At 42.3% G+C, this 13,222-nt stretch overlaps 1 protein-coding gene across 1 annotated transcript in view; it reads right to left on the bottom strand.

The window, feature by feature from the left end:
* Nucleotides 1–13,222, bottom strand: part of LOC117443177 (serine/threonine-protein phosphatase 6 regulatory ankyrin repeat subunit C-like) — a 44,945-nt gene that overhangs the window by 24,367 nt on the left and 7,356 nt on the right. Inside the window, exons 5-15 of the mRNA XM_034079128.2 lie at nt 12,691–12,891; nt 10,636–10,723; nt 9,869–10,011; nt 9,199–9,366; nt 8,036–8,248; nt 6,537–6,615; nt 6,346–6,460; nt 5,923–6,005; nt 3,810–3,927; nt 3,647–3,715; nt 773–913 (exon numbers count right to left, since the gene is read on the bottom strand). Coding sequence (XP_033935019.1) covers nt 773–913; nt 3,647–3,715; nt 3,810–3,927; nt 5,923–6,005; nt 6,346–6,460; nt 6,537–6,615; nt 8,036–8,248; nt 9,199–9,366; nt 9,869–10,011; nt 10,636–10,723; nt 12,691–12,891 — 1,418 coding nt within the window. The remainder of the gene's footprint in view (nt 1–772; nt 914–3,646; nt 3,716–3,809; nt 3,928–5,922; nt 6,006–6,345; nt 6,461–6,536; nt 6,616–8,035; nt 8,249–9,198; nt 9,367–9,868; nt 10,012–10,635; nt 10,724–12,690; nt 12,892–13,222) is intronic.

Here is a 13,222-nt window from a genome sequence, read left to right as displayed (position 1 = left end):
CCTGTATGTGATGACTGCTTCCATTCTGGAGAGGATCACAGATACACGGATCCTGAGGTTCAAGCTCAAGCCGGGGACCAGGGATAATTAAAACATTTAAGTATTTTGAAAAAGTCATATGTTTGAGAAAAAGTCAGAAATTTGAGAAAAAGTCAGAAATTAAAAAAAAAAAAAATAGATTTGGGGGAAAGTGCGAATTTTAGAGAAAAAGTCAGATCTTTGAGAAAAAGTCAGATCTTTAACGAATTCTCTTTTTTTGTTTTGACTACTTCCATTCTGGAGAGGATCAGAAATACATGGATCCTGAGGTTGAAGCTCAATCTGATGACGAGGGATTAATAACAATTTTAAGTATTTAGAAAAAGTCATATTTTTGAGAAAAATTCAGATTTTTGAAAAATAAAAAGTTAGAATTTTGAGAAAAATTCAGATTTTTTTGAGAAAATGTCATTTTTTTGAGAAACAGATCGAATTTTGAGAAAAATAAAAAGTTAGAATTTGAGAAAAATTCAGATTTTTTTGAGAAAATGTCATTTTTTTGAGAAACAGATCGAATTTTGAGAAAAATAAAAAGTTAGAATTTTGAGAAAAATAAAAAGTCCGAATTTTGGAGAAAAAGTCAGCTCTTTAACAAATTGTCTTTTTTAGTTTTGACTACTTCCATTCTGGAGAGGATCACAGATACATGGATCCTGAGGTTGAAGCTCAAACCGGAGTCCAGTGAGATTCTTCTAACACTAACGCTAATGGAGAAACTGGAGAGGTGTGTTACCTGCTGAAGGCCTGCGAGGCGGCGGAGTAGTGCAGGGGGGTGCAGCCCGTCTGGTCCGGCTCGTTCACCTCAGCTCCGGCGCTCACCAGCGTCACGGTGCACTGGTACCTCCCGTTAGCAGCCGCATAGTGCAACGGGGTCCTGAGGGGGAGGAGGGGGACGGAAACACGTTACACACACACTGCGTAAGAACGCTAAAGTGTCACTATGTGTCTCTGGCTTAATTATGTGCAGCACAATGTGACGCTTCTTTGCTAAATATTCTGTTCTTAGAATGAATGCATTTTCACAGCTGGAAGGCAGAACTGTCACCGTGTCGTGATTATGTTCCTCTTCACTGCTTTAAAGAGTCCTCTCCTGCTGATGTTCAGGTGTATATCAGTGTGTAGTGTCTCTACTTTAAAGAGTCCTCTCCTGCTGATGTTCAGGTGTATATCAGTATGTAGTGTCTCTACTTTAAAGAGACCTCTCCTGCTGATGTTCAGGTGTATATCAGTATGTAGTGTCTCTACTTTAAAGAGACCTCTCCTGCTGATGTTCAGGTGTATATCAGTATGTAGTGTCTCTACTTTAAAGAGTCCTCTCCAGCTGATGTTCAGGTGTATATCAGTATGCAGTGGCTCTACTTTAAAGAGTCCTCTCCTGCTGATGTTCAGGTGTATATCAGTATGTAGTGTCTCTACTTTAAAGAGTCCTCTCCTGCTGATGTTCAGGTGTATATCAGTATGTAGTGTCTCTACTTTAAAGAGTCCTCTCCTGCTGATGTTCAGGTGTATATCAGTATGTAGTGTCTCTACTTTAAGAGTCCTCTCCTGCTGATGTTCAGGTGTATATCAGTATGTAGTGTCTCTACTTTAAAGAGTCCTCTCCTGCTGATGTTCAGGTGTATATCAGTATGTAGTGGCTCTACTTTAAAGAGTCCCCTCCTGCTGATGTTCAGGTCTATATCAGTATGTTGTGTCTCTACTTTAAAGAGTCCTCTCCTGCTGATGTTCAGGTGTATATCAGTATGTAGTGTCTCTACTTTAAAGAGTCCTCTCCTGATGATGTTCAGGTGTATATCAGTATGTAGTGTCTCTGCTTTAAAGAGTCCTCTCCTGCTGATGTTCAGGTGTATATCAGTATGTAGTGTCTCTGCTTTAAAGAGTCCTCTCCTGCTGATGTTCAGGTGTATATCAGTATGTAGTGTCTCTACTTTAAAGAGTCCTCTCCTGCTGATGTTCAGGTGTATATCAGTATGTAGTGTCTCTACTTTAAAGAGTCCTCTCCTGCTGATGTTCAGGTGTATATCAGTATGTCGTGTCTCTACTTTAAAGAGTCCTCTCCTGCTGATGTTCAGGTGTATATCAGTATGTAGTGTCTCTACTTTAAAGAGTCCTCTCCTGCTGATGTTCAGGTGTATATCAGTATGTAGTGTCTCTACTTTAAAGAGTCCTCTCCTGCTGATGTTCAGGTGTATGTAGTGTCTCTACTTTAAAGAGTCCTCTCCTGCTGATGTTCAGGTGTATATCAGTATGTAGTGTCTCTACTTTAAAGAGTCCTCTCCTGCTGATGTTCAGGTGTATATCAGTATGTAGTGTCTCTACTTTAAAGAGTCCTCTCCTGCTGATGTTCAGGTGTATATCAGTATGTAGTGTCTCTACTTTAAAGAGTCCTCTCCTGCTGATGTTCAGGTGTATATCAGTATGTAGTGTCTCTACTTTAAAGAGTCCTCTCCTGCTGATGTTCAGGTGTATATCAGTATGTAGTGTCTCTACTTTAAAGAGTCCTCTCCTGCTGATGTTCAGGTGTATAACAGTATGTCGTGTCTCTACTTTAAAGAGTCCTCTCCTGCTGATGTTCAGGTGTATATCAGTATGTAGTGTCTCTACTTTAAAGAGTCCTCTCCTGCTGATGTTCAGGTGTATATCAGTATGTAGTGTCTCTACTTTAAAGAGTCCTCTCCTGCTGATGTTCAGGTGTATGTAGTGTCTCTACTTTAAAGAGTCCTCTCCTGCTGATGTTCAGGTGTATATCAGTATGTAGTGTCTCTACTTTAAAGAGTCCTCTCCTGCTGATGTTCAGGTGTATATCAGTATGTAGTGTCTCTACTTTAAAGAGTCCTCTCCTGCTGATGTTCAGGTGTATATCAGTATGTAGTGTCTCTACTTTAAAGAGTCCTCTCCTGCTGATGTTCAGGTGTATATCAGTATGTAGTGGCTCTACTTTAAAGAGTCCTCTCCTGCTGATGTTCAGGTCTATATCAGTATGTAGTGTCTCTACTTTAAAGAGTCCTCTCCTGCTGATGTTCAGGTGTATAACAGTATGTCGTGTCTCTACTTTAAAGAGTCCTCTCCTGCTGATGTTCAGGTGTATATCAGTATGTAGTGTCTCTACTTTAAAGAGTCCTCTCCTGCTGATGTTCAGGTGTATATCAGTATGTAGTGTCTCTACTTTAAAGAGTCCTCTCCTGCTGATGTTCAGGTGTATGTAGTGTCTCTACTTTAAAGAGTCCTCTCCTGCTGATGTTCAGGTGTATATCAGTATGTAGTGTCTCTACTTTAAAGAGTCCTCTCCTGCTGATGTTCAGGTGTATATCAGTATGTAGTGTCTCTACTTTAAAGAGTCCTTTCCTGCTGATGTTCAGGTGTATATCAGTATGTAGTGTCTCTACTTTAAAGAGTCCTCTCCTGCTGATGTTCAGGTGTATGTAGTGTCTCTACTTTAAAGAGTCCTCTCCTGCTGATGTTCAGGTGTATATCAGTATGTAGTGGCTCTACTTTAAAGAGTCCTCTCCTGCTGATGTTCAGGTCTATATCAGTATGTTGTGTCTCTACTTTAAAGAGTCCTCTCCTGCTGATGTTCAGGTGTATGTCGTGTCTCTACTAAACTCACCTTCCCATTATGTCCCTCTTATTCAAGTCGGTCCCGCTACTTAAGAGCAAGTTCAGACATTCAACATTTCTGTAAAGACAAAAGGAAATAAGGGTTACGGATGCGATACCACCACCACCACATTTAGGGTCTTTGATGATCCAGATCAGCTGCTGCGTCTCACCCTCCGGAGGCAGCAGCGTGTAGACAGGTCCTCCCAAAGTTATCGGGCGTGTTTATGTCAAACCCAGCGGAGAGAACGTGCTCCTTGCTCATGGAGGAAACGATACTGTACAGCTGACCTGCAGGAGGAGGAGGAACAGCTAGCGTTAGCAGATACGCCTGTCCTGTCATTTAAATCAGGGGCGTCCATTTTGAATCGGCTCTCAGCTAATTCTGAAAGATAATGGAATATGGCTCACAAAGGAAACTTGCGCTTGTCATATATTGTACTTCTTAAATATATACGTACAAATATTTCATTTCGTCAATTCATGTTGGAAACAAATATTAGCTGATCAAATAAAAAGCCGAATGACTTATTTACATAAGCTTGAAATCAACCTTTCATATTTGCTCTTTTTATCAGCAATCTGAAGCTGCTAACGAGATCGAGCGAACCCTCTGGAGAGCTGGGATGTACGCTGTAAAGAATGTATCAAGAATAATTTACCTACATTTACTTATAACTGAAATTATGAGGCAGTGTACCTCGCCTCTAGTACGTGGCCCTCCGTGAAAACATGTTTGGACACCTCTGCTTTAAAACATATATTCGTATACTCCGATTGCCTTTTACTCTGTTAACTTGTATTTGTAGTCTTGTATGTGTTTAACAGAGACGTGTTAAGGATTTAAATTTCAGGAAGGGTAAAAGGTGGATTTACAAATGGTTAAAGGTGGGGTAGGTAAGAACGGAGAAACCAGTTCGAGTACACAACCAATGAGGGCACGAGATCAGTGTGTGCCCCGATGGAAGGCTGACAGGCAGGCAGGCCATCCAGTTACTTTAGCCGAGCCGGCTCAGATGATTGGTCGTGCTTTTTACAGCGCCACGGCTTCCACTGATGATATTTTTTATGGATTTTTTTGTCAAAGCACTTCAGATTCATTGCTATCGGGATGTTAAGAGCATTCCATGGAATATAACAACAAGTGTTTCTGAAGTGAATTAGCTACTAGGGGCCGATATTCCGCATTAAACCGATTATCGATATCGGCCTTTTTTTTTAATCAAATTGCCGATAAGACTTTGGCTCTGATGCGGCCGTTTCTCTGGCTGCAGCCACCACTCTGTGTACACGAGCAATGTCCCGCCCACAGCGCTACCTGATAGGCTATCACTGAAGATTTTCCGGGAGGGAGCCAGAGAGGCGGGACCTTCTCAGATTACAGGCAGGTGCGAAAGAACGCAGACACAGACTGAAGCAAGCAGCAGCGCTGAGCGGCAGAGCCATACGAGGTTCAATAAACATCCCCATCCCCTATGCTGAAGTTGCAAAAACACCACGATCTTATGATCCAATTCCATCAGCTTCCCAGCTACACAGGGACGCAGGAAGTCAGTCAGAGTTGGGGGTGCGTGCAGCGTCTCGCAGCAGAACTGTGGTGGAGGGGGGGGCTGCGAGTGGAGCCTCGCAGTTTTTCAGGTTGATATGTGAAGCTCATTAGCCAACATGTATTTAGCAAATGTTTAGCAAAATATTAGAAGTGAGGCTACGAGACTAACGTTAGGTCTACTGTCATAGCCTCACTTTTAATAGTTTGCAAAACATTAGCTAGCACTAGTGTTGTGCAGTTGCTAGCAGCTTATTGGGATTGTATGCTAGATAGATATAATAAATTAAGCATTATTGTTAGTTAAGCATGGCAGCCTGCAGCCCCACTTCTTGTCTCTCTCTCTCATTGCAGAAGACTGCACTAAAGAAAAGGGCTCAGGGAGGAAACCAGAAGTTGTGTTCAATTGTGTTTTTCTACATTTTGACACCAAGATTTTCCGATTTTACTGCAAATTTATATCGGTTCCAAACATCGGTTATCGGTCTCCTTGATTACTAATAATCGGTATCGGTATAGGCCTTGAGAAAGCCATATCGGGCGATCCCTAGTACCTAGCCCACCTCTAAGGGCTGTTTAATGCATTTCAGATCCGTCTCACTTTATATTGACTTTCTTATATTTAGCAAAAGACAAACTTCCTCCATGAATACTTTATCAGTTTCTCTGAAGAATTTCCTCCACAACGTCCAACTGTATATCTATATATGAACACATAGATGAGGATGACGAAGACCAACCTGAGGAGAGTAACTTGCGACAGCAGTCTGAAAACCCGTAGAGCACCGCTAAGTGCAAAGGGAACATTCCATGGATCCCACGTCTGGAACAAAGACGGCAGATTGAAATGTCGTTACAGGAAAACCATTTAAACTCAACTGTCTTACAGCACGACGTGCACGACAGTTAGTTTGGAGTAGATGCAGTTCGTAGAAAATAAAATACGTCCATAGCGGTTCATCGTTGATGTAGAAGAGACATGAAGAAATGGGGACACATGTTGATGTAGAAGAGACATGAAGAAGAGGGGACACAAGTTGATGTAGAAGAGACATGAAGAAATGGGGACACATGTTGATGTAGAAGAGACATGAAGAAGAGGGGACACATGTTGATGTAGAAGAGACATGTCTATTCAGTGCCATCAGTCCAGGTGTCTCTACCTGGCCGTGTCTGCTCCGTTGGTCATCAGAGTGCTGATGAGAAGCTCGTGGCCGTACTTAGCAGCAACGTGGAGAGGAGTGTTGCCGTACTTATCCACGCAGTCGATCTCCCCGCCTGACGGAGAGCAGAGAGCGGTCAGAGAGCAGCTAACAGAGGCAGCAGCACCTGCGCTCGTCTCAGTGATGCTTACCGTTCTGGATGAGGATCTGGGAGCGTGTGAAGCGTCCGTGGATGGCCGCCATGTGCAGGGGGCTCTTCCCTTTTTTGCTCTGAAAGAAGAAAAATCCCAAAAAAAAAGAAGTGAAATTTGAAGGAAAAAAAGTAACATTTTGAAGAAAAAATGTCAAATTCTGAGAAAAAAGTCAAATGAGAGATGCATTGTGGGACATGTAGTTTATGGGCAACGTGCTCCTGTAAATCGGCATGTATAATAAACATATTATATTCTTTGCAAGTTCTTGTGGGGCCGCACGAAGTGAAGTCACGGGCCGGATTTGCGTTTGACACCCCTGCCATAGAGCACGGGTCGGCAACAGGCGGCCCACGGGACATTGTTGGCCCGCCAGCAATAATACTTGGCTAATGCCTAATGTCCAAGTGCAAGTGAATGCAGCACAAGACGCGAGCCTTGTAACCCCTCCCCCCCGGCGCAGGCGCGAGCATGGAAATATGATTGTCATTTGAACGGGACGGCGCAAAACGAGAAGCATTCGGTCTACAGTGACCGAGAAGAGACGGTCAGCATTTGATTCCTAACGCACTAAAGCTTTGGATCTTAATACGTTTGTGAGCCGGGGCGGACTACTGGCCATCTGGAGAATCACACACTCGCTGGCGGCCGGCACCGGAGCAAGGCCCTCTGTGAATTCATAGCTGGACCGCCTGGACTTCAAACAGCTCCTGCCTTCAGAGACGAGCTTCTTTCATTTAACCCTTCACATTCCAACAGAAACTGAATAGGCAGATTCGAAGGATTTATTTCTTTGAAAATGTTATTTTAAATACAATTAAATCAAGTTATTTTGGTAAAACTAATGAAAAATATAACTAAAAAAAATATTTAATTATTTTTTTTTTTTTAATGTTTTTAAATATTATTTTGTAGAATATCTCACGGAGGGCCCTGACGGCTCGCCACTGCTCAAAGCGCTTTACAATTACATATTACACATATTAGAAATGTAAATGTCAATACTGTGGACTGTGGCGGCCGAGGCGGGTTTCGAACTGGAGTTCACCAACGCCCCTTGATCTGATGATCAACGCTCTAACCACTGCACCACCGCCCCTTTAGTACATTTCCAACATTAATTGTCCTGAGTTAAGCCCATTTTAAACAATTTCAGGGCTGTAAAATAATATCTATGCACAATTTTATGATGGATAAACTTGCTTCTCGCATCCCTTGTAGCCAAACCTACATCCTGCCATAGATCCTCCCTAATCTCACTACCGAGGTCTTTGTGCCAGATCCTTCTCAGGCCAGAATATAAAATCATGATATTTAATCTGGAGTTTATTCAGAGGACATTAGTATTCTTTGATTAAGCTCAAGAAAGCTGCTAAGCCCACAGTGAAGGAGACTGACAACCTATAATCCTTCAATCCGCAGCGTGTCCGTGTTTCCATTTTGCTATAACTCGTTATGTCTCGAGTGTCTAAGGTTTCGGGTCCGGGACAGTTCCCTACCTGCTGGTTGACGTCGGCCCCGTTGTTGACCAGCAGCTCCAGACACAGCGCTCCGTTGGTGGAGACGGCGGCCAGGTGCAGGGGGGTGTACCCGCAGCGGTTGGGCTGGTTCACGTTGGCCCCGTGGTTCACCAGCTCGTTGGCCACCGCCTCCTGCCCCGTGTAGCACGCCACGTGCAGCGCCGTGTTCCCGAAGCCGTTCGGCTCGTCGATCTGAAGGAAACACACGGAGACCAGATCAGACGGGAAGACCTCCGGGAGAACAGGTCTTCTCTACTAACACAGAAACTGATGATTGGAGCCTTGTCTTTCATCCTTTCTTTATAAATAATGCTGTTGATGTGTTGTGATTTTAAAAAGGTGTCTATTATCATGTTGCCGGGGACAACAGCTGGAAATTAGCAATGTTGGCTGAAGCTGCCCCATTTACTGTTTTTTGTAGTTGACGACACTATAAACAAATAAACTAAACTCCCCTCTTGTTTACGTCCTAAGGTCACCTGATAGTGACGTCATAAAGGGAAAACTCGGGTTATGGTTTTACCAGCTATTTTCTGATATGAGTAAAATGAGCTCTTCGTCTAAAAGTCAGCCGGTTTTGTCGGTTACATTTCCAAAACCAGCTCGGTGGCTACGACATAAAACCTGTCAGTAAATACCCCACTGGTGAATTTAAAACGCTAACAAGTGAGACGACTAAACGTCATCACAAAAATCACAAACTGGTGGTAATGTGTTTGCGGAGGGAACCAGGGAGAAGCTGCCTTCAGGATCCACTACAAAAATACGGCCGCTCTATATCGCCCCCTATGGCAGATGATCTTAATCTGTGGATAAACTGCAGATCATCCAGAGCCCTCTGTACTTTCACTTGAGTCAGTACTTCTACTTTCACCAGAGTATTTTTAAACACGAGTATGTGTACTTCTACTTGAGTAAAGGATGTGTGTACTTTTGCCATCTCTAGTAATCTGTGACGTTTTGCTCTCTAAAATCTCAGGCCATTTTGTCCTCATGCACCAATGAGCAGCTCTCATAGGAATGAACAAGCCCCGCCTCCATGGTGTGAATACCCGATTTCATTTCACTCTCCCTGTGTGTCTCTGAGTTTCGTCTCCATTGCTTCAGCAGAAGTTTCCATCACAGTATCCAGTTCTTATTACCTCGCCCACCTGCTCCACCACCACACTCCTTCCTGCTGCCTTCGCTCCTCTGACGCTCACTTCCTGTCTCCACCTCACGGGGCCGAGCGACGGGCCTGGGGGGGCGGAGCCTCCTCCTCCACCCCCCTCTGCAGCTCTCTCTCCAAACACATCCGACACCGCACCAATCTGTCCATGTTCAAATGGAGCATATTCAATATCACTTGATTTAGAGACGATATTAAAGGGTTAATCATTGACAAATAGTACGTAATCATCAGGTATGAGCCTAGAAGGACTTAGTGGGTAAAGACAAATAGTTTACTGAAATGCAGACTTTAAAACACAACAAAATAGTGAGATATTAAAAGACACAAAATCCTAAACAGTTATTTATCCTATGAAAATGGAGCAACTGTAATGCAATAACAAAACGGTTAAGTCAATATTTGTTGGTATATATCAAGTAATCTGATTCCTATTCGCCGCCTCTAGTGCGAGGGCCGGGCCACATGGAGCATATTCAATATCACGTGAGTTAGAGACGATATTTAAGGGTTAATCATTAAAAATATGATGTAATCAAATGCCTTACGAGGCCACAGAGAGTGAAATAAAACCCCTCCGGCTGCTGGTTTGTGAAACAGAAATATAGCTAGTTTCAAACAGTATTTCATATTGCGTGTCTCACCTCTGTGCCCATTCTCAGCAGGTACTTCACGATGTCCAGGTGTCCGCTGGCAGCAGCAGCGTGCAGAGGAGTGTAGCCCTGCTTATCCTTACAGCTCTTATCTGCAGAGCGAGACACCAGCAGCTTCACCACCTCCGAATGCCCTGCAACACACACACACACTTTTTTTTAAATATAATTACATTTATTTAAATCAACTTTTTTTAAATGTTTATTCATGTATTATTATTATATATATTTTAATTAATTATCTTTTTTTAAATGTTATATCTATATATATTTTTTTCATACACTTTTGACAAAAGTCTGCAAAATCCACTTCTTCCATTGGCCAATAACCACCACCTGAATCTCCTCCTCGAGCACCATTGTGTTTTTTTAACCAATCATCTCTCAGAGGGGCGTGGCCAGCAGCAGCTCATTAGCATTTAAAGCTACAGACACAGAATCAGCACTTTGGAAACAGGGCTGAAACAGAGGGGATTATGGGTAACACTGCAAGGCTCTGTATATATATCTGAGAGCTGTGCTATAGTGATGAGAAACAGTATAATAGGGGACCTTTAAAGCAATAAGTCCACAACCAGAGAGTGTTTACGAGCCAACAGTCGGTCTCGTTGTTTCTCGTTTCATTGCGTCAGGACTTGGCCGTGTTGTCGCCCTTCTTATGAGTCAGACTCGTCTCAAACAAAAGGAGCTTTTTTCAGATTTTTCACAATAAAATGTGTTTTCTTGAGCACTTTTGGCAGTAAGAGAGACCGTCTCACCCAAGTAAGCAGCACAATGGATGGGCTGTCTCTCCTTCTTATCGATGGCGCTCAGGTTGGCCCCTTTGTTCAGCAGCAGCTTCACCATCTGTGGGACAAATAACACACATTTAGAGAAAAGAAAATCGCTCATAAAAGGTCTCATGTTAAGGACATACTGATTAAATAAGGTTGATATGTGCACATGTCTGTTCTGTGTGTTTGAGCACAGGGTCGGATAAAGACAAGGTGACACTAATAGTACTTTTATAATTAGTAGGATTACATTCAAGCCAAACAAACATTTCAAATGAATCCAGAAAGTCAAAAAAATTAAATACAACGAATTTTTCAAAAATAAATATTGGAGTTTTTTTCCTCCAAAAATCAAAGATATAATTAAAAAAAAAAAAAAAAAAAAAGGTTTTGTAATAATTTCCCAAATGTTGTTTGGTCTATATTTCTTAGAAAAGATCAATTTGAGTTTAAAATATTTATGTTATTATTCCAAGGGCACATTTTACAGAGAAGTCAAGATGCCAGATTCTATTTTTAGAATAAGATAATACTTTACTGTAATAATTAGTTAAAATAGTATTGGTTGTTGTCTGTGAGTCTCCAGTTTCCCCCAGATCAGCAGCTCCCAACCTTTTCCAACTCAGGGCCCACTGAAGAATCAAAAACATTATCGCAGCCCACATTCAACCATCAACAACACGGAGGCTAAATAAAGTTCTGATTGGTCGATTCAGAACATGTGACACGTTGTTAATCCAGTAAAACAGACTGGAATAATGACCGTTGCTAAGGACTGTAATGACCGTTGCTAAGGACTGTAATGACCGTTGCTAATGACTGTAATGACCGTTGCTAAGGACTGTAAGGACCGTTGCTGAGGACTGTAATGGCCGTTGCTAAGGACTGTAAGAACCGTTGCTAAGGAGGATCGAGAAAGAGAAAGGAAAAGAGGTTAAAAAATAAAATAAAAAATCTTAATAATGAAAATGTTTCCACACAAATCATAATGTTTTGCAAATTATTTGGCGGCAATTATTGAATTTACATTTACACCCTTTAATATGTTATTTGGGCTTTTATATGAAGACAGCACACAGTTAATAAATACAACTATTCTTCTGGCTAAAATACATATTTTTAAAAGTCAATCAAGGAGTAATCTTAATGTAAGGTGTTTGAAGAGTAGATTCAAAACGAAGAGTGGGATTAAAGGAACAGTAAATATGCCATGTTGTGTTTTTGGATGTCAACCTATTTTTGTTTGTGAAATGTTGACTGACTGTATCTTTATTTCTTCCGTGTTTGTCTGAGATGGGAATGTCATCTCCTATATGTTATTGTTATGACCATGTGTGTGTCTTTAGCCTGTACAAAATAAAAAAATAAATACAAACTAAAATTATTTGGCGGCCCACTTGCAATGCCTTCGCGGACCACTAGGGGGCCACGGCCCACAGGTTGGGAACAGCTGCCCTAGACCTTATTGGGGACGTAACGGTCGTAAACAAAGAGTAATACCATGATTAAAAGCCTCAACAGAAGCCTTTGAGCTCCTCTCCTCATCTTAAACAAAGTCTGATAAGATAGAACTGTATCCAGAAGGAAGAGTTAGGGCTGCTCAATTAATCGTATGTAATCGCAATTAGGATTTTGGCTTGCAACGATTATGAAAACATCATAATCGAAATAAAACGATTATTTTTATTTATTCAATTTAATTTTTTTAAAGGTTTTTCAGTTGAATTCTACTTAAAGTTCAGAGTAATCAACTGTTAAAAACATACCGTTTACATTCTTTTTTCAATAAATGGATGTTTTCAAAGTAAATGGATAAACGTTTTTAATAATCGTGATATCAATTATTGAGCAGTTCAACATCTACAGGAAACAGAGGGTCTCATCATTGATGTGAAGGGGAGGTCTGTCGGTGTTTGGGATGAAGGGTGAACTGCTACTATCTCATTTAAGTCCAATGGTCCTTGGTGTTATGAAATCTTGAATGTAATTGTACCCTCACTCATCCTGTGAGATTGAAATAGTGTTTATGTGTTTCCTGACCTCCATGAACCCGCTCTGCGCGGCGTGGTGCAGCGGCGTCCTCCCGTATCTGTCGGCCATGTTGAGGTTGCTGAGCGTGGCGAGCAGCGCCTCAGCGCAGCGCGTCGAGCGGTTCGCGGCCGCCACGTGCAGCGGAGTCTGCCAGAACTTATCCCGCGCCGTCGCCTCGGCACCGCGACGCAGCAGCAGCCCAACGGCCCTCTGGGAAACAGGAAGAGAGCAGCAGGAGGTTAAAGGTCACCTATTATATAGTTTTTCATTCAATATATCACCGGTCTCAGATATATCCAGAGCCTGTCTCTGATTGGCTGAAACACCAAACAGATCGTTGCAGCATTACCCATAATCCTCTCTGTTTCAGCCCTGTTTCTAAAGTGCTGATTCTCTGTCTGTTACTTTAGATGAAAATAAGGAGCCCCTCCCCACGCCCCTCTGAGAGACATCTGGTTACAAAGAACTCAATGGTGCTCTAGAGGAGATTCAGGTGATAAGGGGGGGGGGGGGGGGGTTACCTTGGTTGCTGATTGGCTAA

Source organism: Pseudochaenichthys georgianus, unplaced genomic scaffold, assembly GCF_902827115.2.
Source record: "Pseudochaenichthys georgianus unplaced genomic scaffold, fPseGeo1.2 scaffold_551_arrow_ctg1, whole genome shotgun sequence".
NCBI lineage: Eukaryota > Metazoa > Chordata > Actinopteri > Perciformes > Channichthyidae > Pseudochaenichthys > Pseudochaenichthys georgianus.
This window is presented reverse-complemented; position numbering and strand designations above follow the sequence as displayed.